The sequence below is a fragment of the Notolepis coatsorum genome, assembly GCF_963971535.1.
Source record: "Notolepis coatsorum genome assembly, chromosome: 3".
Lineage (NCBI taxonomy): Eukaryota > Metazoa > Chordata > Actinopteri > Aulopiformes > Paralepididae > Notolepis > Notolepis coatsorum.
Window position 1 is genome coordinate 194,136,528 of NC_140167.1, and position 25,274 is coordinate 194,161,801.

General features: G+C 42.8%; 1 protein-coding gene across 1 annotated transcript in view; it reads left to right on the top strand.

Annotated features, from left to right (window-relative positions):
* kpna3 (karyopherin alpha 3 (importin alpha 4)) overlaps positions 1–23,881 on the top strand; it is a 74,039-nt gene extending 50,158 nt beyond the window's left edge. Inside the window, exons 3-17 of the mRNA XM_084310025.1 lie at positions 6,725–6,814; positions 8,692–8,721; positions 9,074–9,126; positions 9,215–9,310; positions 10,155–10,240; positions 10,443–10,529; positions 11,079–11,248; positions 12,821–12,865; positions 13,810–13,941; positions 16,639–16,767; positions 16,907–17,011; positions 19,467–19,538; positions 19,879–20,041; positions 22,339–22,433; positions 22,534–23,881. Coding sequence (XP_084166151.1) covers positions 6,725–6,814; positions 8,692–8,721; positions 9,074–9,126; positions 9,215–9,310; positions 10,155–10,240; positions 10,443–10,529; positions 11,079–11,248; positions 12,821–12,865; positions 13,810–13,941; positions 16,639–16,767; positions 16,907–17,011; positions 19,467–19,538; positions 19,879–20,041; positions 22,339–22,433; positions 22,534–22,632 — 1,452 coding nt within the window. The 3' untranslated portion in view covers positions 22,633–23,881. The remainder of the gene's footprint in view (positions 1–6,724; positions 6,815–8,691; positions 8,722–9,073; positions 9,127–9,214; positions 9,311–10,154; positions 10,241–10,442; positions 10,530–11,078; positions 11,249–12,820; positions 12,866–13,809; positions 13,942–16,638; positions 16,768–16,906; positions 17,012–19,466; positions 19,539–19,878; positions 20,042–22,338; positions 22,434–22,533) is intronic.
* The last annotated feature ends 1,393 nt before the right edge of the window (positions 23,882–25,274 follow it).

Below are 25,274 nucleotides of genomic sequence, written 5' to 3' on the forward strand. Positions count from 1 at the left end.
CTCTAATTAAGAATGACTGTGACCTAGCTGACTATTATTCAGAAATCCAGAGGTTTGTAAACTGGTGCGACAATAACTGTCTGGTTTTAAATGTTAAGAAGACTGAGGAGATGGTGTTTGACCCCAGAGGTGTTGGGGACCACAGGCCTGTGGTCATCCACACACAGTCCATCTCACAGGTCTCTTCATATAAATATCTTGGGATTTTTGTCGATAACACACTAACCTGGAACACCCATGTAGATAGCCTGTGTAGCAGACTACAACAACGACTGCACTTTCTACGTCGCCTTAGAGTGCATGGTGTAGATCAAACATTTATGTTACTTTTCTACCAATCTGTATTAGTCTCATCAGATACGGTATTACAGCTTGGTTTGGTAACCTGTCTGTACAATTAAAGTCCAAACTGGTCCGTCTGATGCAGATTGCATGGAAAATCATAGGGGTGAAAGGTCACTCATCCCTGCAGTCTATTTTTGAACAGGCTACTACTCTAAGGCAAGCCAATAGAATAGTCTCGGACCCCTCCCATGTCTTACATGCCCAGTATGAGCTACTGCCCTATGGGAGAAGGTTTAGAGTTCCACGCTCTAGACTAAATAGGTTTAAAAACTCCTTTATTCCGATCTCAGTTAAACTTTTAAATAGTGCCAGATAAAGGGCAACTATCGAATAACGGATATTTGGTTGTTATATTATCGTGTATACTATAATATTATAATTAATACTGTATTATTTGTGTATACTATTCTAATGTGGTGTTGCCAGACATCCTGCTGTGCAGGTACTGTATCTTTTATACTGTGTATTGTTTGGAGTCAGTTGTGTTGTGTCATGTATGTATGTATCTGTGGCTGTAGTGGGTGTAAGCCCAAGACAAATTTCCCAGCTGATGGGACAATAAAGTGACTCTTGACTCTTGATTTGGCACTAAAAGCTAAACATTGTTACCGGTATGGCTGTCCGCATTATGTCATTAATTGCGTGCATGTGTGGGAGAGGTGACGGCACTTAGGTTAGCCAGTTAACGTGAGCTAGGTTAGCCAGTTAACGCGAGCTAGATGGAAAGACAAACAATGTAACGTTACTGGTGAAAAAGTGATTTAGGAATACTGCTTTGCCAACTTGCTGTACTCTATTAAAAACACGTTTGTTTTATAATGCTCACTCTCAGCAGGAGGATACCGCACGTGTTGTTGATAAATTACGTCATATGGTATCGGAGCATAGAATTTATGTGTAGTCGTCGATACCGATACCAGCATTTTAGGCTGTATCGGAGGCATTTCCGATACTGGTATCGGAACAACTCTAATAACATAACGTACATTTTGTATAGGGGTGCACCGATATATTGGTCGGGTATCGGTATCGGCCGATAAGTGCCTTGTTGACTGCCATCGGCCTATCGGCCGATAAGCTCAAATGTGCCGATGGCAGTAGCCGATAAATATCCATCTATTTGTGTCTCGTCAATCTGGCCCACACGTTCAAACTTTGAAAAAAGTTTCAGTCAAGCGACCTGCACAACGCCGCCCCCACACAAACACACGCTACTGCATCAAAGTTACTACTTATGATTTAAAAAAAGGCATTCGTTTGGGGCATTAACGTTATATAGTTACACGTTCAATTAGGGCTGGGCGATATAACGATAACGATAAATATCGCGATATATTTTAATAATCGATATGAAATATCGAAATAAAAAAAAAATCTATTTTTTTTCTTTTTTTTTTAATATATATATAATTTTTCTTTTTTTTTGTGACCTGCAACAGGGCAGTTTTAAAACCAGGTGGTGGACAGACTTGTCTTTCTTGCCTGCAACTTAAAGTAATGGCTTTGCTTGTCCAAATGACAATACTGACCAAATTGAGATTTATTTTTCTCTTGTCCATTTATTTTGTTTGCTTTCTAATTTAAAATACAGTTTGAAACCGTCTGTACACAGTAGGCTATGTGTGCTAGCAGAACTAGACTCCAGTCACGAGTCACGGTGCACATGTGCGGTGGTTTGTCCACCAAAAAAGCGCCAAAAGATCGAAAATAAACTAGCAGAGCCAGAACTGTTCAACTCCCCTGGAGCCACAGCCAGCAGAGAAGCCAGTTTACTTTCGCTTTTAAACCAGCTGCAGCCTGAGAACTGGAGTGTGAGGGGATGTAACACTAAAGATGACAAAGAATTGCTGCAAAATAAACATACATCTGTTAAAAAAAAAAAAAAAAAAAAAATTAATACTTATAACAATTCGATAATTATGGATATCGAGAAATATGATAACATTATCATATCGTTATCGCGATATGATCTTTTTTCTATATCGCCCAGCCCTACGTTCAATAGCATCAGCGTATTTACCGGACCATAGCAACGTCCGAAGACGACCTAGATAGATGGCAAGCATTACTCGTTCATATCTCAGCCCGTGCTGAGTTGTGCCCATTCTGCAGTCTGTTAATAAAGTTTTCAATCAGACCGATGTATGGAAAGGCTTTTATTATAACATTCGTTGCAAAAAATCATTTTTTTTGTCTGATTGATTGAGAACTTTATTGGCAGATTGCAGAATGGGTACAATGCAGTACAGCTCAGTGGACTGGAGGATGAAGACCAGAAAAAGTCTTTCGGCTTTTTTTACACAAGGGTCCTCCATTTTCAATTCATCAAAACATTTAGAGACATACAAATATACAGTAGTTTCTAAAAAAGATAAAAAAAATATTTTTTTTGCCACAAATATCGGTATCGGCCGATTGTGTTAGTTGAACAATCGGTATCGGTGGCAATTTTTCATATCGGTGCATTCCTAATTTTGTACCTTTTTCCTGTGGTTGAAAGCTAAAACATAAGTGAACCAATACTCTAATCTGCGACGTGATCAAGTGACACTTTTTAGGGATGCTCCATTCACAATGAATAGGAGACATTCCGGGGATATGCATGCATTATCTAGTTCAGAGCTGTTGGCAGGACTGTGAAATGAAGGTCACTTGGACATAGAAGCTCAAAACATTTCTATGAGTCCACAGATAAACACTACCAGATAACATTCAGCCACTAGATGTCACTCTAGAGCACCAGCATGTAATTTATCCAATCGGGTGCATTCAGCATGGGGAAATTGGAAGTAGGGAGGGGATACATGCATGCAACATGTAAACGACAACATACATTTTTTTTATTATCCTCTTTTTCTCCGCCTGATTTTCTATTTTTCTAGATCCACTGAACTGATATTTTGGAAAATCTTCACTTTAAAATGTGTTTAAGAAAATCTCTGTTTATGTTCCTGAAAACACCCTTTACGTGTGGATGAAAGGCCCAATCGTGGAATAAAATGTGCGTTTGGCAAAAGATCCGGATACGTGGGGACATGGCCTAAATCTGCCATCTCTATGCAGAGGGAGAGGGAGAGAGAGAGCAAGCCTTTGTCATGACTGCATGTTCCATCTGCTCTGGCTTGTAAACATCTTGCCACCTCTCTGCAGTAAACTGGTCTGCCTTCTACTAACATCGCCTGTGTGCCTGTCCTGAACCGCGAGGGGATTTTGGATACGACTGGAAATATATGGGACTGTCCAAAACTATTTAAACCAAGACTTTTCTGATTCTTAGTCTGAAGGGTTCACTCATCCCAGTCAATTAAATCTCCTGAGTCTACTTTTTTTTTTATTGTAGAAATGGCTGCAAATGGAAACAACTCATTACCCCTCGTTGCCAGGATTGCAAAAATAACGTGTTAACATGACGCATTTCTAAACTGGACAAGGATAATTGGGTCGTTGAATTGATTGTTTCTCCCATGTTAGCATTGTAGACTGTCTTATCTTGATTCTAGTCTGGGGAGAGTTGATCATGTTCACAATCATTGATTAACCTGTCGGAAGATGATGGGATCATTACATTTAGTCATTTAGCTGAGGCTTTATCCAAAGCGACTTACAAGTTCTGTACGACAAGTCATCAGGAAGGGTACAACTCTATCAGCTGAGTAACAATGTTCATCAAAGTGGGTGCTACAGTGTAGGTTAGTTTATTAGGACAAGTGCATGACGGTAAGGTTAGTTAGGGTTAGATTTTTATTTTTTTTTTATTATTTCAGATAATGGTTGAAGTGCGTCTTTAGTCGACTGCGAAAGATTGGATGGCTTTCGGCTGTCCTAACTGGGGTGGGTAGGTAGTTCATTCCACCATTGTGGGGCAAGGACTGAGAATAGGCGACTTCTCCTTGATGACCCTCCCGGAGCTTGGATAGGAGCAGGTCTGAGGCGGCCAGAAGATGCAAAGCGTAGGGGTCTTGAGGGTGTGTAGTTAGAGACCATTGACCGGAGGTAGGCGGGAGCGGTAGATTTAATGGGTTTAATAATGGATGTGGAGGGGAGCCCTGGGTCAGAGCTTTACCCACCAGCAGCCTCGCCACACTTCATCCTCAGAAGTAGAAGCGCCACTCCTTTTTCCATTCCTCTCATTCTCTCTCCCTCAATTTTCATCCTTCACTCTGGAATGTTATCCCCAGACTCACTCTCTCTCTCTCCCTTTCTCTCTGACGAAGGATACATTTGTCTTCTTTATGCCTGTCAGCTTCTGCCGCCGAGTCGTTCATTCTCGTCTTCAGCCAGTGGGAGCGAGTGAGGAGGAGATGGCGGGGGGGGGGTATTGTAGGTAGTGGAATATGAGTGAGCCCTCTGGACCAGACTGACTGGGCGACGGACAGTATTATGGGTTGGAGGGGGTGGTGGTGGGTGGGGGCCTGGGGGGGGGGTTGGTATTGTAGACGACCTGTAGTGGAATATGAGGTAGCCCTCTGGACCAGACTGACTGGGCGACAGACAGTGTTATGGGGGTGGTGGGTGGCTGTGTCCAACTGGATGATTCTCATGCACATTAGGACGTACCGTCATGGTACTGGCTGTTGAAAGTAAATTGAGAATGTTGGCGAGGCGCTAGGCAACAGGAAAACAGAGGGGTCAGTAGAGGTGGGGGACACGGCCATGGGTATTAAAAGGCAAGAGCGTCTGTGATGTTTTTTAGTGCTGAGTTGGTTGTCAGTCGGGCACATTCCATTCTGCTAGAGCAGAGAGCAGCCCTGCACTGGCTGGTTAGTCATCGGCTTCGCACGTCAGCACCGCGACACGCACTGGAATGTAGGCCAAGGGAATCTCCTCCTCCTACCACTGACTCACCCTGCGAGTTGTGTGGTTGGGGAGCGTGTGTGCGTGTGCTTATTAATGCAGATGTATTTCATGGCCTACTCTAAATCAAACTGTCTTGGTACCCCCCCCCCCCCCCCCCCCCCCCCCCTCTCAATCCTTTCCGTGTCCGGGCCGGGTGAGGTTTCCCGTGTTGAGTCAAATTAAGCCGCAGGCTCCACTCCTTACATATGGTAATTAAACATTAAAACACATGTGGCTTATAGTCCAGTGCGGCTTATATATGTACACAGTACACATCATTCAATTTAGCTGCTGCGGCTTATAGTCAGGTGCGGCTTATAGTGCGAAAAGTACGGTAGATTTTATTTGATTTCCTATTACGTTTGTTTTTTACCTGTTCAGCACAAAATTAGATATAATAGTGGTTTAATTATAAATCGGAGAGAGACTGAAGCCCATCCCATTCCTCACTGTAGGAAAACAAAACCTACCTTTGCCCTGACTCCGCAGCGCTGATTGGGTCCAAGATTAGTTTAACTGTTATGAGACCAGCTTGGGTGACATTAGCAAGTAATCAAACTGTCGGCTTCATATAATCGTAGTATAATCTTTGTGCTCTATTTTAGTCGCAAATACGAGTGAAATGCTCATACTGTGGAGTCCTGGCTTTAGGCAGAATCACGAATGGACAATGTGGAAAATTCTTTGTTCAGACGACACTGTTGACACGCCCACTACGCAAAGCTTGTGCTCGTTCTCACACACACACACACACATACACACACACACACACACACACACACACACACACACACTGCTCCGGCGCATCCACTCAACCCATAGAAAATACGGCATCAGCCTATTATTCTAAAAGTATCTATACTAATAAAAGCGTATTGGACCGTTTTAACACCCGGGTACGTATCTCAAATCAGTGTATTGTGCAACTCTAGTTAGCAATGACAGCAGAGTAGCTCGCTTGTTGGATTATCTCACGTTTGCTATTAAGTAAAAACAAAACTATGCGTTAACGTGGAAGCTCAGACATTTCAACCCAAAATGTTGAGGGCTCTACTAGGAGGACGTTTTTAATTAAACGGGGTATCTGCAGGGTATTAAACACATTTGTTAATTCTTATTAGGCCATAAAATGTATGTTGCTTTCTTTTTGCTAGTATGGTCATGAAATTGCTATAACATTACATTTTGCTCTTAAGTGGTCTTAAAAGGTCTTGAATGTAACTTGTTGAATCAGTTATTATCAGATTCTGTGCCGTCAAATTCACACACATGCGCCACATAGTGGTTAGGTTACAGATGGTAATCTCACAGCCACACACACACGCATGTCGTCAGCGTGGAAGTTCTTCAGAACACACAAAGTTCGCAATTTGTGACACCTGTGATGCCAGAATAAGCCGTGGAGGAACAACCAGGAAAACATTCTGAACAATTATAGTTCATGGAAAGACACATCTGACAGGAATCGGGTCACACTTTAAAAACGATTGCAATCGGTGCATCATCATCTCTAATCTCTGCCCCGCTTCTGTCTCTCTTTCAGAACAAACGAGACGAACACCTACTGAAGAAGAGAAATGTACCACAGGAGGAGAATCTGGAGGACTCTGATGTCGACTCGGACTTCAAAGGAGTGAGTCTCGCTGTTCGTGTTTTGTGTGTCTGTGTGTGAGAGAGAGAGAGGGAGGGAGGGAGGGAGAGAGAGAAATGCAGAACAGGCCTTGGACTGTGTCTTACCTACATCTCGTGGTCTGTAACAGGTTAGCAGGTCTACATCTCTGGGTTTGTGTAAGAGGTTAGCAGGCCTACATCTCTGGGTCTGTAAGAGGTTAGCAGGCCTACATCTCTGGGTCTGTAAGAGGTTAGCAGGCCTACATCTCTGGGTCTGTAAGAGGGTTAGCAGGCTTACATCTCTGGGTCTGTAAGAGGTTAGCAGGCCTACATCTCTGGGTCTGTAAGAGGTTAGCAGGCCTACATCTCTGGGTTTGTGTAAGGTTAGCGGGCCTACATATCTGGGTCTGTAAGAGGTTAGCAGGCCTACATCTCTGGGTTTGTGTAAGAGGTTAGCAGGCCTACATCTCTGGGTCTGTAAGAGGTTAGCGGGCCTACATCTCTGGGTCTGTAAGAGGTTAGCAGGCCTACATCTCTGGGTCTGTAAGAGGTTAGCGGGCCTACATCTCTGGGTCTGTAAGAGGTTAGCGGGCCTACATCTCTGGTTCTGTGTAAGAGGTTAGCAGGCCTACATCTCTGGGTTTGTGTAAGAGGTTAGCAGGCCTACATCTCTGGGTTTGTGTAAGAGGTTAGCAGGCCTACATCTCTGGGTTTGTGTAAGAGGTTAGCAGGCCTACATCTCTGGGTTTGTGTAAGAGGTTAGCAGGTCTACATCTCTGGGTCTGTAAGAGGTTAGCAGACCTACATCTCTGGGTCTATGTAAGAGGTTAGCAGGCCTACATCTCTGGGTCTGTAAGAGGTTAGCAGACCTACATCTCTGGTTCTGTGTAAGAGGTTAGCGGGCCTACATCTCTGGTTCTGTGTAAGAGGTTAGCAGGCCTACATCTCTGGTTCTGTGTAAGAGGTTAGCGGGCTTACATCTCTGGGTTTGTGTAAGAGGTTAGCAGGCCTACATCTCTGGGTTTGTGTAAGAGGTTAGCAGGCCTACATCTCTGGGTTTGTGTAAGAGGTTAGCAGGCCTACATCTCTGGGTTTGTGTAAGAGGTTAGCAGGTCTACATCTCTGGGTCTGTAAGAGGTTAGCAGACCTACATCTCTGGGTCTATGTAAGAGGTTAGCAGGCCTACATCTCTGGGTCTGTAAGAGGTTAGCAGACCTACATCTCTGGTTCTGTGTAAGAGGTTAGCGGGCCTACATCTCTGGTTCTGTGTAAGAGGTTAGCAGGCCTACATCTCTGGTTCTGTGTAAGAGGTTAGCGGGCTTACATCTCTGGGTTTGTGTAAGAGGTTAGCAGGCCTACATCTCTGGGTTTTCTCCCGGCTGACCCCCTGTCCCGTCCCCGCTGAAGTCATGCGGTTGTCCAGAGGACGGCGATGGAATGAGTCATAGAAACGTACGTCTCTCTAAAAAGCCCCCGGACGTCGATGACTGCGGCCCTTTCAGTAGCTTAATGCAACCATGACGAATGGCCTGTGCAGTAAGCTGATGTACGTTTCTTAATGATGAATTGCCGTGGCATTCTCCGCCTACGAGCTCACAGGACCTTGGCAGCAACATGGGGGGGGGGGGGGGGGCCTTAATACCGGTCTGAAAAGGGGGACAAAAGACAAAGACCTGCATGTGGACGGGCTGCTTCGCCTGTCCTGCGTAAAAAGCGACTTCATCTAGTCTCAGCGTTTCACATTCTTTGTCCGAGCTTTTGGCAAAGTTGCTAGTCGGGGTGTAATTTATGACCTTGTTATTGTCTGATTGTTTTTGTTCTTTAATAATGCTAACCCCCCACCCCTCCCCTCTCTCTCTCTCTCTCTCTCTCTCTCTCTCTCTCTCTCTCTCTCTACAGCAAAATGTTACACTTGATGCCATCCTACAGGTAAGGCTCACTTTCGGGGGCAACTCCTTCTGCATGTCTTCCTCCTAATATTCCTCCCTAATGCCCCTTCGAGGTGATTATTATTTCGGGAGACGCAGAGATAGGCATGAGTGATCACCGCTACCCCGCTGTCGTCACCAGAGGCCCCCGTGTGGCGTGTGACCTGCGCACGCACAGTAACAACACTATAGCGTTCACGAGAACGTCCACCATTTGTCACTTGGCGGCCGTCTGCAGCGCCGTGGGAACGAGAGGCGACATCGTGGATCTGGGTGGGGCAGAGGGGTGACGACGCGTTGTTTTAGTTACTCTGTAACGTGTCCTCTTTGTCCTTTCCCTCTTGTCTCTGAAGAACGCCACCAGTGATAATGCAGTCATTCAGCTCAGCGCCGTGCAGGCCGCCAGGTAAGGCCCGGAGACACGAACACTGACCAAATCCACCTGAACCGGATCCGTCTCCGAGGTTGTCAAACGTGTCTTTTTGTCTCATCAGAAAACTCCTCTCCAGTGACAGAAACCCCCCCATCGATGACTTGATAAAGTCTGGCATCCTGCCCATCCTTGTCAAATGCCTGGAGAGGGACGACAAGTGAGTCTACCTTCCAAACCTCTGTCCCATCTCTACGGTTACCAACGGAGGACACCTCGTCTCCCAGGAGTCATTCACTTACACCTGACATTCTAAGCTGACTTCATGAACGGAAACGGAAGGGTCTTTATGTTTTAGCACACACACACACACACACATACACACACACACACACACACACACACACACACACACACACACACACACACACACACACACACACACACACACAGTGTGAGGGGCACTCGGCATGGTCCTTGCCAAGCCAAATAAAACGGCATTCCTGTCCCTCTGAGTTCCCCTATTCCCAGGACCTTGTGTTCAGAAAGGGGGGGGGGAAGCTGTTTGGGCGGAGGGGCTTGGGGAGTAAGAATGTCATTATAGCAGTAGCTTGCCAGGCAGAGCCAGTAATATCTATTCTACTGATCTGGTGTCAGCTGCAGCAGTCCATGGCAGACGCTGTCACTTCCGCCAAGGTTTTACAACTGCTTAAAATGGCCATTGTGTATTATGAACTTCGAGCTAACAGTTTCATGACTCTGCGCCTTGATGTGTTTACAGGGTGTTGTGGGTAGTTTACAGAGTGTTTGTCAGTAGACAAGTCGGTAGTCGCCCTTTTCATGACTTGTCGTACAGAACTTGTAAGTCGCTTTGGATAAAAGCGTCAGCTAAATGACTAAATGTAGATCAGTGGTTGAGGCAGGAGCAGTAAGGAGGAGAATGTGGGGTTGGTTTTAGAACCAGGGTTCCCCTGTTCTCTCCTCCGTCACTCCTATATCTCTTCTCCCCCCCCCCCCCCCCCACAACTCTTACCCTCTTCTTCTCTCTCAACCCTCTCCCGCAGCCCGTCCCTCCAGTTTGAGGCAGCCTGGGCGCTGACCAACATAGCTTCTGGGACATCGGCACAGACTCAGGCTGTGGTTAAATCCAGTAAGCTGACCCCGCACTCTTTTGTCTGTTCGGATGTTATTTCTACAGTTTGTGTTTGCACATCGTCAGTATTCCATTGAAGGCCTAAGAATGTTTGTTTATTTTCCTACCATACGGCACGGTTGCGTGTTATGATGTCTGTCGGCAGTCCGTCGATCCTGCCGGGGCGCGCTCTTGACGCGGTCATGTTTTGTGTTTCCAGATGCAGTGCCATTGTTTCTACGGCTGCTCCATTCTCCCCACCAGAACGTGTGTGAACAGGCTGTATGGGCACTAGGAAACATTATAGGTGAGTGAGATATCTGTTTTGATTTTTATTTATTTAACCAGGCAGGTCAATTTAGAACAAATTCTTACTTACAATGACGGCCTGGCGAGAGGACAAAAGGGCCGCTCGAAGGGTACATAAAAAAAAAAAATATATATATATATTATGTATATATAACATTAAAAAGAAATATATATAATAAACTATTTGGAAAAGAGACGGACAATCCATACGTCAGAGAGGTAAGGGAAATAATTAAAAGATCAAACAAACTATTGAATAAAATGACACAGTAATTTCTCTGCCCTAAGTGGTTGATGAAATGCACATCTCTGGTAGGCACTAGATTTAAGGAGTAACTAAACACATGGTCATTTCTCTGCCCTAAGTTCCTAACTGGTTGATTGAAAATACCAACCTGCCACACACGCAGCCCCGCCCCAATCTTTCCTAGCCAGACTTTTGATGATACCTTCAAAAGAGGTACTCTGACATCACCAATTAGCCTGAGCGGCAAAATTAGTTGAAAGAGGCCGTTCTGCTAACCGTGACCTCCCCTCCTCCCTCCAGGCGACGGGCCGCAGTGCAGGGACTACGTCATCTCCCTGGGCGTGGTCAAGCCCCTGCTGTCCTTCATAAACCCATCCATCCCCATCACTTTCCTCCGTAACGTCACCTGGGTCATTGTCAACCTCTGCCGCAACAAGGACCCGCCCCCTCCCATGGAGACCGTACAAGAGGTAAGACTGTGTGTCTGTGTGTGTGATACCATAGATATATATCACTAGATGACTCACCCGCGCTGCTGGCCAACAGAGACGCGTCTATACTTTCCGTAGCCGCATTTCTGCAGGACGCTCTCTGATTGGCCGACGTAGGAAGTAGGTTAAGGTTAGAGTTTGTCTTAGAGCGTGACGGCAAGTTCTTTCGACGGTTAAGCTTAGGCACTCTTTCGAAGTTGGTTAAGGTTAGAGTTTGTCTTAGAGCATGGCGATAGAACGCCAGGTAGTTTGCAGGCTGTTCGACGCGGAAATGGGCAAAGACACAGCTCGTCACGCGATTGGGCAAACATGTCAGTGGCCAATCAGAGAGCGTCAGTCAGTGGCCAATCAGAGAGCGTCCTGCAGAAATGCGGCTACGGAAAGTATAGACGCAACAGAGACAGATGTTGCCACATGGCGGCCATCTTGCGAGGGTGGAGCACGCCCACTAATAACATGCATGTCTATGGTGCAATGGTGCATGTACTATTGAAATAACCATAGCTTGCTCAATTTTCAACCGTTTGCTTTGTTAAAAACGTCAGATGTAGTTATCATACTGCATACTTATAATGGACTTTGATATGGGGAAAAAATCATTCGTCCAAGCAAGAATCATAGCCACGTTAATAACGTTTGTAATAAACCAAACCGTTTGTAAATCCGTCAAGATTTCAGCGAGTTAAGAGTATTCTTGTTTGTGCAGATCATAGTCCACCCTCGCAAGATGGCCACCGGTGAAGTACGTGGGAGACTTCGCCTTGAGCCATCTAGTGTTATATATCTATGGTCTTGACTAGTGTGTCGTTAGCCTCATATGATAATTGCCTGAGTAATTTGTTTGCCAAATTGAGATTTCTGCCTAACTGTACTCTCCTCACACTGCTGCATCGCCCTGGCTTAGTGCCTATGTCCTAAGCCAATCGGAACGCTTGTTATGTTAAAAAATCCCCATCCTCCTAACTCACTCGTGTGACTTGTGCATGACTTCTGAGGCTTGGTTTATTTATTTATTTAGCTCTTTTCTTTGATTAATCTGGTAAGCTAATTCGCATTTCTTCAACTTACTATAGTGTAAATGTACTTCTAGTTTAAACTTTAAACACAATGCTGTTGCAATGCTGTTGGCGCATTATACTTCATCACAGAACCATGCCTTTGGTATTGTTTGAAAGCTTAGATTCTTGGCTTTCTATAGCCACCTTATTACTTATTATTATCACCTTATTTTGTTACGCAATGGTTGTTGTGTTTTAGTATTTTTGCAAACTTGTTATTACACCTTGGAACTTATTTTCAAAATATTAATTTAAAACGTGCTGGAAAATCGGTTTTCGTCTTTTCCTAAAATCTTGAAAAATGACTCGCGCATTCATATCGTACGAGGCTAATGGTTTGTCAAAACAAGCTGAGGGTCACAGAGAGGTTCCTGGTGCTCGTTGAGCAGCCAAATGAGCGTTATAGCCGCTGGGTGAATCACTCTGTTCCTGCCTCTCGTCTGCGCCTCATCCCTCCCACTCACTCACTGCCCACCTCTGTCTCTCTCTACAGATTCTACCTGCCCTCTGTGTGCTAATATATCACACGGATATAAACGTGAGTACAACAGCTCAAAGCCATTACAATGTTCTGTTATTTACTTCTCTCCATAATGGTTAAAGATCCAGTACAATGTTTTTAATAGTCGTAAATTGCTTATGGTGGAATGTTAATGTCATGAGAATAGTTTTTTTCAACCTTGGATGTGTCATTTGATTTATTATAACTGTTTATAATTGTTATACTGTTGAAGCTCACCCTCTCTGAGCACAGCCAACTCTCAGTAGGCTGAGGGGGTGTGGCCTTCTTGGGGTTTTGGAGCAGTGCAGGATAACTTAAATGGAGAGTTTAGCAGTGCTTGAAATTCAGCTAGATGTGACTGAGGAGCCAATCGGAGCAGTTAGTTGTGACTGATGGGCCAATCAGAGTAACCCGTGTGTATTATGCAATATTTCACAGGAAGCCGATTGGATATCTGAAATGGCTTGATTTAGTTTATATCCAGGGGGATAGAGATCAACAGGCTTTAGTCATCATTTTCTCAACAGCAGCTCTAACATTTCAACATCTAACATCATTGCAACAAGATTGAAAAACACGATTTTCATTGTACTGAATCTTTTAAAGGGACATTTTGCTGATTTTTCTTTTACCAGAATCCTGTTGTGAGGAGGATTTGAGATAATCGGGCATGAATTGTGCCAATTTGTTCTATGTCTCGAGAGCAGTCGGCCCCCAGAGAAACTGAACATAGACGGATATGTTTTACGGCTGAATATTACATATCCTGCTCACAACAGAACGATAGAATTCAGGTTAAAAATCGCCAAGATGCCCTTTATTTTTTAACATTATTTTTAAAGATGGTTACAGTTATGTCATTGTCTACAATCAGCATGTTAACTTTGACTCAGCACCTTCCTCTAGATTGGAACAGTAAATGCATTGCACCTTGTGGGTAGTACATGGTGTTTGAAGTGTGTGTGTGTGTATGTGTGTAGATACTGGTAGACACGGTGTGGGCTCTCTCCTATCTGACGGACGGAGGGAACGAGCAGATTCAGATGGTCATTGACTCTGGTGTGGTCCCCTTCCTCGTGCCTCTCCTCAGCCACCAGGAGGTCAAAGTTCAGGTCAGAATGCTTCTCGTCTCGCTGGTAACCCTGGTGTCAATAATTTTTCTATCTCCCATCTCCCGCGGTCACGCTTGCTTCTTCCATTTGACCCAGGTATCATATGTCGCTCTGTATAGGCTATTAGAGGGCGGTATCGGCTTTTGGTTAGCCTCCTTTAAAGAGCTCTAGTGGTCCTTTTTATACTTAAAAAAGTTTTTTTTCCTCAAACGGAACATGCATACATCTGCAAAACAACACCAAAATCAAGAAACGAAATACATACACACACACACACACCCCAGACAACTAAAACAAGAAAGAAAAAGAAAAAATAACTTTGTCCCGCTACTCTCCAATTCACCATCCCAGTCATCCTTTTTTTTCTCTCACTCATCCCCCTGCCCCTCCATGCATCCAATCAGACATCTACACAGCCAGGCCCCTTACAAAGTCCATGAAAGATGTCCACATACCATAAAGTCCTTACTCCTTTACTATATACGTCAGTGTTTCTAGTGCCAGACTGTTAAGACATCTCTTTGATAGAATGACCTGAGTCACGTCTCTGAACCTCCTTCCATTTTAAAGCAATTTAGCTTGTAGAAATCAATTGGTTTACGTTTCTTTACATTCACAATAAAATCTTCAGGGTATATGTGTAGTAAACATAGTTGATTGCCCTCTTCTTCTTTTAAGCTAGCGTGAAGATACTGGTGTCTTATGAATGTAGAGAAATCCAGTACTTGAGGGCTAGCTTACTGGCAAAGGGGGTCGATTTAGCTCCAAAGTTGAGCTATTTTAAACAATCTTAAATTTGATGGGATGAAAATGCCATGGGCATTTTTAAAGCAGCCCCTGACTTCTCACCTCAAGATATCCGAGTGAAAATGGGCTCAATGGAACCAGAGGAGACTCCCCTTGACAGCCAGATGGATGAGGCTGATAGCCAATTAATAAGCAGATATCTGCCTTTTCCTAGCTCAAACGAAAGATGGGAAAACTGCAAATGATGATTGATGTGCTTGATGTTAATCTAGGAGGCACATAATTGATCTTGCATGGTTTGGTTATGTCATGTTCTTGTTATCTCGTCCTGTTTTTTTTCTTCGTTTTTTATATACCTTGTTGCACAAGTCTTTTTTTGAATATATTTTTGTTATATCTATGCTTAGCTTTTAATGATACATTTTCATTCAAAAATCCCCAACAGAACAAGTACATTTAAGTTTACTTGCATTTTATTTTTCCCACGAATGCACACTGAAGTTGAGCCAAAGCTTGAGTGTTTTCAAACAGTCTTGAACTGAATGAAGTGATTCTTATTTTTGTATTTCCGTCAGACTAGAGCAGAGTTTCTCAAAGGTTTTTATACCATGACCCCATTTTATTTAGGAATTTCTTTTGGCGACCTCACACTTAACTTATTCGCCGCCAACAACGAGTTTACTGGTTATTGGGCGCCATGGGTTGAACGGCAACGAGTAAACTCGTTATTTCGTCAGTTTTTATAATTTTTTATTTTAATATTCTATTCAATGTCACATACCTGTATGTTGCAGTTAAAAGGCATACTGGGACCCGAGGGTGCAGTACCTGCCAGATCCGGCTAGTTGGCAGTATCAAGAGTGCAGTAAACCCTGTTTCAGACCATGTGTTACATTTAAATCCCTCCGGGCGCTAGATTTAAACGGAGCCGAGTAAATTGCTTCATCCGACCACTTTGAAACGCATCTGGCACACTCTATCCATAAATTGTGCCAAATTATGTCCGGGACCAGATGGACACCAATACTGGACATTTCTATCAGGCAATTGCAATATTCTTTTTGGAATACCCCCGACCAAAGGTAAGGACTATCTGACATAAATTTCAGCTTGATCCAACAATGTTTCCTTTCATGCATTCATGATGAAACATAATACCTATTATATACATTTGATTTGGAAATAGTAGCGTGTCCAGGCAAGAAACGCCAACGCTTATAGTAGAATACACGTAGCGCCCTATTTTTCAGGAATGATCCCGGATCACTCCTAAACTATACTTATATTCACCACGGGATAACGCGCAAACGTATGCATGAAAAAATTATCTCTTTTTTGCATGTTCGATGGAAGAAAGTCATTGTCAAATGACTATAATATTGTCTCCATAGCTATAATATAGAATATAGATATAGCTCGGAGCTATATACAAACAAGGTGACGCACTCCTATCTTTAAAGTGTGGCATAGCTAGAACGGGACCAGGCTAATCCCTGGCGCTGAATTAGTTAATGTATCGTGTAATTTCAATGTGGAATTAAGGAATATCACAATAAAAGCACACGTTGAACTTTATCATGCATATTTATTAGAACATTTTATTACAGCACTATGTTATCAATACACATTTATAAAATGAGGCATATTTAGCCAAAGTATGTTGGCAGAACATAAAAAAAAAAGTTCTACTTGCTACACCTACCCACGACCCCACTTTGGGTCGTGACTCGTAGTTTGAGAATTTATGTATTTTTAGCATTCATACACAAAATACAACCCTCATCATTTGAAATGACCATGAGACGAGTGCATCGTCCATCTTGGGATTAAAATGGTTTGCATTTCAAGCTAAAAGGGGAAATAATGGTAAAATCCATTTAAATGACTAGTCCTGACTTCCCCTGACATGGTCTGTTGTAAATCTGTGTTTACTTGTTTGTCATCCTGCAGACGGCTGCTCTGAGGGCCGTGGGGAACATAGTGACGGGAACAGACGAACAGACACAGATTGTGCTCAACTGCGACGTCCTCTCACACTTCCCCAACCTGCTCACACACCCCAAGGAAAAGATCAATAAGGTAATCATATGCTGCTTTTCATGCACTCTGTGTATTCCAGCGTGTCGCTGGCAGCTATTTGTCTATCTGCCTGGTGTGTGTCCTTGTTTTTGACTGTCTGATGGATTTCTAATTTGTGACTGTCTTATTGGTCTGATAGGAAGCGGTGTGGTTCCTGTCCAACATCACAGCTGGGAACCAGCAGCAGGTCCAGGCTGTGATCGATGCTGGACTCATCCCCATGATCATCCACCAGCTGGCCAAGGTGTGTGTGTGTGTGTCTTTTCATGTGTACACATTTTTTTTTAATGTATTTTTCATTTATAGCGATTGGTGTTCGAGGTGAGCAGGGTGTGTTTGACTTAATGACACATTCAACCTCACTTTGACACTCGGGGGTTGGGTCTTTTGTAAACACAGAAAGACTTGTCATTGACAATTGTGACTGAAACAGAAACACCCTGACTGAAATGTAAAGCCTCTTTCTTGATAGATTCATCAAATTACCTCCTATCTTTCCCGCTGAAAAACAGAATGTAAAACTAAATGTTGATCAGTGTTCGTTCACAAGTAATTACTTTGATAATTTGCAGGAATTGGGGTAAAAGAATAGAGAGATATGGCCGTCTGATCCACAGAGGAAGACGCATGTCATGTAGTTATAGACCCATGTTGTGGTATTTATTTATAGCTATGTAGAGTAATCCTCAGCTACAGAGTATAACATTTATTTGTAAAGCCAGAAATCACAAGGTAATGCCCTTGTAATGGGCTGGACAAGTCTTTTAAACAAGTTAAGAAGAAACATCACAATAAATAAACAAAAACCACCATAAAATCCAAAATAAATGCAACACTCCCAGACATACCCCAGCGAAGGTAAGGAAAAACTCACAAAAAACCTAGCAATAGGAAAAATGCACGACAGGCAATGTGGAGGAGAGAAACCTTAGAAGGGCCGTTCAAGGGGGGATCCCCGAACTTGGATGTCGGTGATAATATAGTGTTGCTATGGATGATCGATGGGTGGAGAATAAAACAGGCAAATAGTTGGTATGTACATGTACGTGTAATAAAACACATATATGTACATGCAACATCAACTGGGGTACATAAGAACATTTTTGAAGGATTTAAATAGAATAGAGCGCTAGTATTTTTTTAAATGGAAAATGTATCGAACATTGGTCGATGTTCTTATCTAAAATGTAGTTGAAATGTCATGCGTTCTGTGTTTGTAGTGGTGAGGAAGAGTCTAACGTGGGTGAAAAGCACATCTGTGCTGGTAAATGAAAACCAGCATGATAATGATAGAAGTACCCCTTCGTAGGCGGTTAGGTGGCCAAGCGGAGATTGCGTTCGTCACCAGCCCCGGAGCTGAGCTGGATTTGCCTGTTCGAATCCAGCTCACAGCTCCGGGGTTGTCACCAGCTTGGCTGGCCGTCTGCACTGATACAATTGGCTGTATCAGAGGGTGGGAGAAGCTGGCGGGGTGGGTCCGGGTCGTTGTAAAACAGCGACTCCTACAGTTCGGTCGGGGCGCCTGCTAAGCGCGGATTGGACGTGAGGGGGATAGTGTGGTCCTCCCACACGCTACGCCCTCTCGATGAGAATCCGCGCTGCCAGGTGAAAAGAAGCGGTGATTGGCTGGACGTGTGTCGGAGGAAGCATGTGGTAGCCTCCACTCTCCCAGATGATCTGACTGTGGGGGGTAAGTGCGCAGCGACCAGGAAGGGACTGGGAATTGGCATACGACTAACATTGGGATGGGAGAAAATCGGAGGAAAATGGAGGGGGAAAAAGACAAAAAAAAAAAAAAAAAAAGTACCCCTTCGTCAGAGTTAATCTACACATTGTGTTATTTCACCATCTATCAATGTTAACAAAACCGTTGTAAATAACACTTTAATAAATGTTTTACCGTATTTAAAAATTTCACGCAATTTATATAAAATGTGCGTATTGCAGCAGTAAAGGATTTGTGATGGAAATTGGATGTGAAAAGCCCACAACGATTGTATGACAAGTAGGGCTGTCAGTTTTATCACATTCATTCCATAAGAACGTAGAATAAATATTTACAGACTTTTTTTTTTAAATGGGCCATTTGCATGTTCTTGGTATCTGATTCTAGGTACATCTATGGATCTCAGGGAATGTATTCCCAGTGTCAGAAATACTGTCCGTTACTAGGCTTGAGTCAATTGTAATGAACCAAATGAGAATATCAATTTTATTTTTTTATTTTTATCTTTGACTGTGAATAACACCATGCTAAAATTGACCAGACCTGAAAAATCTAAGCAAATGAATAAATGGAAGATGATTAAACAGAAGGTTTTGTAGATACAGTACTGAATTCTGCCATCCGGACACATGCAATTTGAAATATGATTATAGAATATCAGGCCTAAAATGGTTATGTGATTAAAATGCGATTAATTAGATTAATTAATTACAAATCCTGTAATTAATTAGATAAAAAAATGTAATCACCTGACAACACTAATGACAAGATGAAGACCTAAAAAAACAAAACGCATCATCGCATCACATTTGTAATTTGCACTGAGACAACAAAATGCCATTGGATATCACTCATACTGTGAAAACAAAATATTGTCATATGCTATTTTGGCCATATCACTCAGCCCTGCTGGTATGTGGTGTGGGATGACTGTGACGTGGAGGAGATCTGATGACAGCTTGTTTCCCTGCAGGGAGACTTTGGCACTCAGAAGGAGGCGGCCTGGGCCATCAGCAACCTCACCATCAGCGGCAGGAAAGACCAGGTAGGCTGGGGACAGACTCCACTCTGATGGCTAGTTTTATTTTCTCTTAATTATGATTGTTCTCTTGTTCCAGACGTGATTATTGTAGCTTTATCTGAACAGACCAAGTTGAGGAAAATGTTGAAAAGAAAAATTCTTTATTGCCTATATTTATTGTAACATATAATATAACCAATATCATACGGGCATACAGACCCTCTGCTCCTTTGTTTTTTTGTTGTGTTTATTTTTCTCTTTTTTTTCTTATCTATTTTTTCTCTTGAGTTTAAATAAAGTTTTAAATGAAATAACGGCAAACTGATTTTCCAAATGTTTAACAATGTACAAATTGTGTGTATAGGTGGAGTTCCTGGTGGAGCAGAATGTGATCCCTCCGTTCTGTAACCTGCTGTCGGTGAAGGACTCCCAGGTGGTGCAGGTGGTGCTGGACGGGCTGAAGAACGTCCTCATCATGGCCGGAGACGAAGCCAGCACCATCGCAGAGATCATAGAGGAGTGCGGAGGTGGGTGGAGGCGGTAGCACCGCTTTTAAGACGCCACTTGTTATTAATTTCTATTAATCCTTTTCCCTGTTGAATCAGTCTCTTGATTGGAACTCTCTCTCTCCCACCTTTGGTAAAACACTTCATATAATATTCATAAACAATTAAGACTTAACTGCTCCCTTCAATTACGTTGCTATGTAATTTTAAAATGTTTAATCATCTAGGGGTGGTTGGCAGATGATACTCATTTAAAACTGGAGGCTTGTTTTTATAAAAAAAGATTTACCATGCTTTCATGGAACTGCAAAGAATTGTAGAGGTTAATTTAATTGTTGCTACTGCCACTTAGATTTTAAATTATGGATGTGATATCCACTTGCTCCAGTTTAATATAGCAGTAAAATTATGGATGTGATATCCACATCCACATGCTGCAATTTAATATAGCAGTAAACTAACAATTAGGAATTATGGCTTTCAAAACGATACAATTTTAGAACGCGTTAATCGCATGATGGGCTGTGATTTAATTGTAAAATGGGGCCCCATCTGTATGGGGCCGTGGTCATGATGCCGGGGCAAGTAATCACAAGTGCTTATCGGTCATGGAAGTCTTCAATAAAGTTGAGTGACGATCCATTTTGTGAACACATTTGTTCCGTAACGTGGCGGCCTGTTGACAGACGGCTCCTGGGAGAACACCCTGCTAGCGTCGTTCATGTTATCAAAGATGGCGAGCGATGGCTCTTCCTGTAGACGCAGACGGTACTCCAAACGTTTCGCTTCAAGATTCAAGGGTTTTATTTGTCACATACATACACAAGACATGCAGTGAAATGTAGGTGGCCATGCCCCGCCTGGATTGTGCAAAAATACAAACAATAAATAAAAGAATATACATGATAAAAAGTATTCAGAGCATGTCGGGAGGGATCAGGAAGGCTGTGCTTTTGAAGCTACGGCAGGCGGTTGGGGTCAAAAGGGGGTGACATGATTCAAACTGTTTAATTATTTACGCGTGAACTGTTTTCAAATGAATCACCGACATGAACGCGTTAATATTGAATGACAGCCCTATTAAGAACACAGTGGCCCCTGTCTTCACTTAACATTCATGTTACTCAGTTGTTTTCACATAAACCCCTAGCCCTTGAGCTGCTTTTAACAGCCTATTAAAGTTGTTGCCATGGCAACCCTTCATCTCCAGTCATAATTATCATGACTTCTTTTTATTGTCTAAAAAAAATAAAAGAAGAAGAGCGCTTTGCTCTTTTTTATTTTAAATCCCCATCGGCAACAGCAGAGGCATCATGTGGCTTCGGTGACAACTTCAACCGCCGGGGGTCATGACCTCTTGACTGTAGCCTGGAATCATGAGTGGTACGGGCCGGGGGAGTTAATCCTGTAGGCCTATTGTGAATGAATTTGAGCAATGGTCTGCTCTGTGCAGACAGGACAAGGACGGAGCATTTTCAGCTTTGAGTAAATCCTGAGAGAACTTTATTATAATCGTGAGAACTTTAGTATAATTCTAGAATGTAGCTTGGATGTTACTTTGACTTTTTTATAATTCAGAATCTTCTATTTTAAATGGATTTAATATATTTTTTCATTTCAACCTTTATTTAAAATCGTAAGCATCTGAGGTTTCCCTCATTTACAGAAACGACGAGTGTACAGTACATAATAAAAACAATATTCACAGAAATTTAAATGGTCTGAAATCATACATTTAAACATTCCAAGGGAAGGGAGAACCTCCCAACAGATCAGTCATTCAATGAATCCAGCTAACTTTACATCTCTATATAGCACATATAGAGTTGAAACATAAAAGAAAAAAACATGTGTGCACTGTGTATATATATATATATATATATATAAAACTAAAAGAAGAATACCTTCAAAAGAAAGAAGGGGCCGCACACTCCTCAGGACTGGTTTTTGCTTTTTTTTTTATTGCACCGTGTTTCGCTTCTGATTCCTCAGGTGCTATGCAGCAGGTGTCCAACTAGATGTGCACAAGTCTTATTTAGTTTAAATATATATATATATAAATAGGAAGCAACACTATCACTGGTAATGTATGCCTACAAAATACAGGCCTTTTCTATATAGATTTAGCTATATTGCGTGTGAAAATAGACTACCTGCATAAGAATAGGATATGGACTTGCGAGTGTGTCCGTGTGGAGCAGCTCTCATTGGTTAACGGTTCTACTACCAGGGAAATGTCACAGCATGTCAGCACTGCGCAAATGCTGAGTGATGAAGGATGAATCATGACTGAACCATTTCTGCCATCTTGTTTCCAGGTCTGGAGAAGATAGAGAATCTGCAACAGCATGAAAACGAGGACATCTACAAACTAGCCTTTGAGATTATTGACCAGTACTTTTCAGGAGATGATGTGAGTGCAAAATAATTGTAGACTCAAAGATTTACTATTATTTATACACCGTTAACATTCACGCCATGATCTCATGTTTGCTTCTTCTCTCCCTTTTCAGATTGATGAAGATCCCAGCTTGATCCCTGAAGCCACTCAAGCAGGGACCTTCAACTTTGATCCGGCTTCCAACATGCAAACAAAGGAGTTTAATTTCTAAAAAGCAAAGCCAGGAAGTGTTTGGTTTAACCAGTTGCACGGGTACTCTGTAATCACCCCATCTCCTCCGACCTGGCAACCTGGTACCGAAGGATTCACTTAGCATCACTTCAACATGGAAACTCACCGTTGAAGGATTCACCCACCCCAACTCTGCACTGCGGGGTCTAAACGGGAGTCCTGGTCGTCCATTAAAGCACCATTACAATCTGGCCAACTGCGTTGGGGAGGAATCGACGGTAATTCTTTGCCAGTCCTTTTAAATATCACATGAAATTCAAAACGGAAGGAAGAAAAGGCCTTCGTGGCAATATTTTGATTGCCAAATGTCACTATTCACAAGCACACTTTCAGACACTGAACACACAGACGCACAGACACACAGTTTGACACCTAGAATTTGTGTGCATACTTCTGTTGGAAGCCATCATATCACTTAAGGGGAAAGAAATACTGCTGTTTGTTTGTAGTTTACTTTTGTGCTTTCCCTTCCTCTGGACTGTCCTCTGGTGTTACGTCACGCACGCACGCTCACACACACATCTACACACACTCACACACACACGTGATGGCTGAGCACCCCCAGTGACCCTCTCTTCCCCAGTTCAAAAGAGTTAATCCCAGAGTTAAGCCATGAACTACCACGGACCGCTCCCCCCTCCCCACCTCCCTCCCGGGATCGCCCTGGGGCAGGTGGCAGAGGGAGGGGGCGACTCTAAAGGCAAAAAGAGAATTCCGTGGCGGATTGACTGACGGACTATTTCTGACTCAATGATGTCACTTTTTTTTTGCGTGACTTCTGTTGAATTATCATCAAGCTTAATGATTTTAATTTAAAAAAATGATCATCGAAAATGTGAAGAAAATGAGACAACTTTTGTTGATACATACAACTGTAATATTATAATATTTTTGCTCTAGTTAAGGGGAGAGCAAAAAACAAAGGTAGTTTTATGGAATGCAGAAGCCCATCCCAGGAGGAAGCGCCTAGGGGGCGAAGGCTTGGAGACTTGAGAGAGAGAAGAGGAACTTGTCAGCTGTAGCCCCCCCCCCCCCCCAGGAGACATGCATTTCTGCAGCACAAGCTGTGTTACATCCTGTAGTATCAGGAAGGGATGTGTTTGCTTGCAGCTCCGCCGTTGAGGGGGGGGGGTGTCAATGTGAGAAATGTCAACATGAAAAAGAAAAAAAACTGAATTTCTTTTCTGATGTACTTTTTTTTTTTTTTTTTTTTTTCAAAATATATTTTATATAAACAACGCAACGTTTGGCTTCTCCTGGTTGAGGCTGTGGAGCTTCCACATTTGAGATTTTTTCCCCTTCAGTCTTATGCACTCTTGAGAGGTATATTGGTGCCCTCTGCCTGCAGAAACGGAACGATACCGAAGACTTGTTGAGAAAGTGCTGGTCTACTGACCTTTTCCAGTACAGTACTACTTTTTGATGAAGAGGTCACATGTCATCACCAATCTGAATAATTGTACAAAGAAAATGTGATGTGTGCCGTCTCATGAATATATGAATATATTATTTACATAAAGCCTGTACAAAGCTGCTGCAGCTGACGGTGTTTAGGATGGACTCTTCTTCTTTTCTTCCCCTTTTTTTTTTTTTTTTTTTTTTTTTTTTACATTTTCCTCCTTGTTGTTAAAGCAATATTTTCTTTCCCTTTTTTTTTTAACATGCATATGTATTGTGATGAAATACTGAAAAGAATTGGAGAAAAGGCTTTTTCTAGCTGTGGTGACGGGGCTGTTTTAACCCTTACCGTCCCAGGGGTCCCAGTTGGTCTCCAGGTGGGCGGGGTTTAAAAAAGAAAGTTCTAAACTCTGATCTGAACCCCAACCCTGGTCTTGTGGACTTGTGATCCTCTTGTTTGGCTGCTAACTACTGAGAGGGGGTTTGAGCTAAGGGTCAGTTTGGGTTTGAAATAGTGGGCGGGCGGGTAGGGGTGGGGGGTTGTCGTTATGAGCAGCCCAGGCTTGTTTTTGGGACTAGCTGTTTATTACTGATGAACAAAACCATAGACGGGGTGTACAGTCATAAACTATAGCCGCCTAGACCGAGCCACTTTAAAGATTTAAAAAAAAAATTGCCTTGTATCTGAATCTGATACAAGCTTATGTTTGTTGCAAGATTTTTACTTGCTAATAAGAAGTTGTTTTAAATAAGATAATAGAAGAAAAGCAACAGACAGCGTTTTGGCCTCTGATTGTTTATATCTTTTTATAAATTTTAGATTGAATCCTTCTCTTTAAGGTGGCTCATTGATGCTTTCAACTCTTGTGCATATTAAAGACGAGAATGAGTTGAAATTCATTGTGCCTTTGTTTTCTCTTGGGGGGGGGGGGGGGGACACACACACACTAACGAAAGCACTAAAAAGGCTTCGTGCAAATTGGAGAATTTTACAAATGAGAGAATTTTACAAATGGGTGATGTGCATTATTATGTGGTCTCCTTATTGTTGGGAGTTTGCCATGGGATTGGTCGATGCTGCTTTCTGCTGTCGAGAGAATCTGTTCTTCTCCCATCTTCTTCACTGAGCATTGTAATCCATTGTAACACACCATTCCTCCCAGCCATTACACACACACACGCCACAAAACCATCATCGCCATATTCTTTCAATCAGGGGATTTT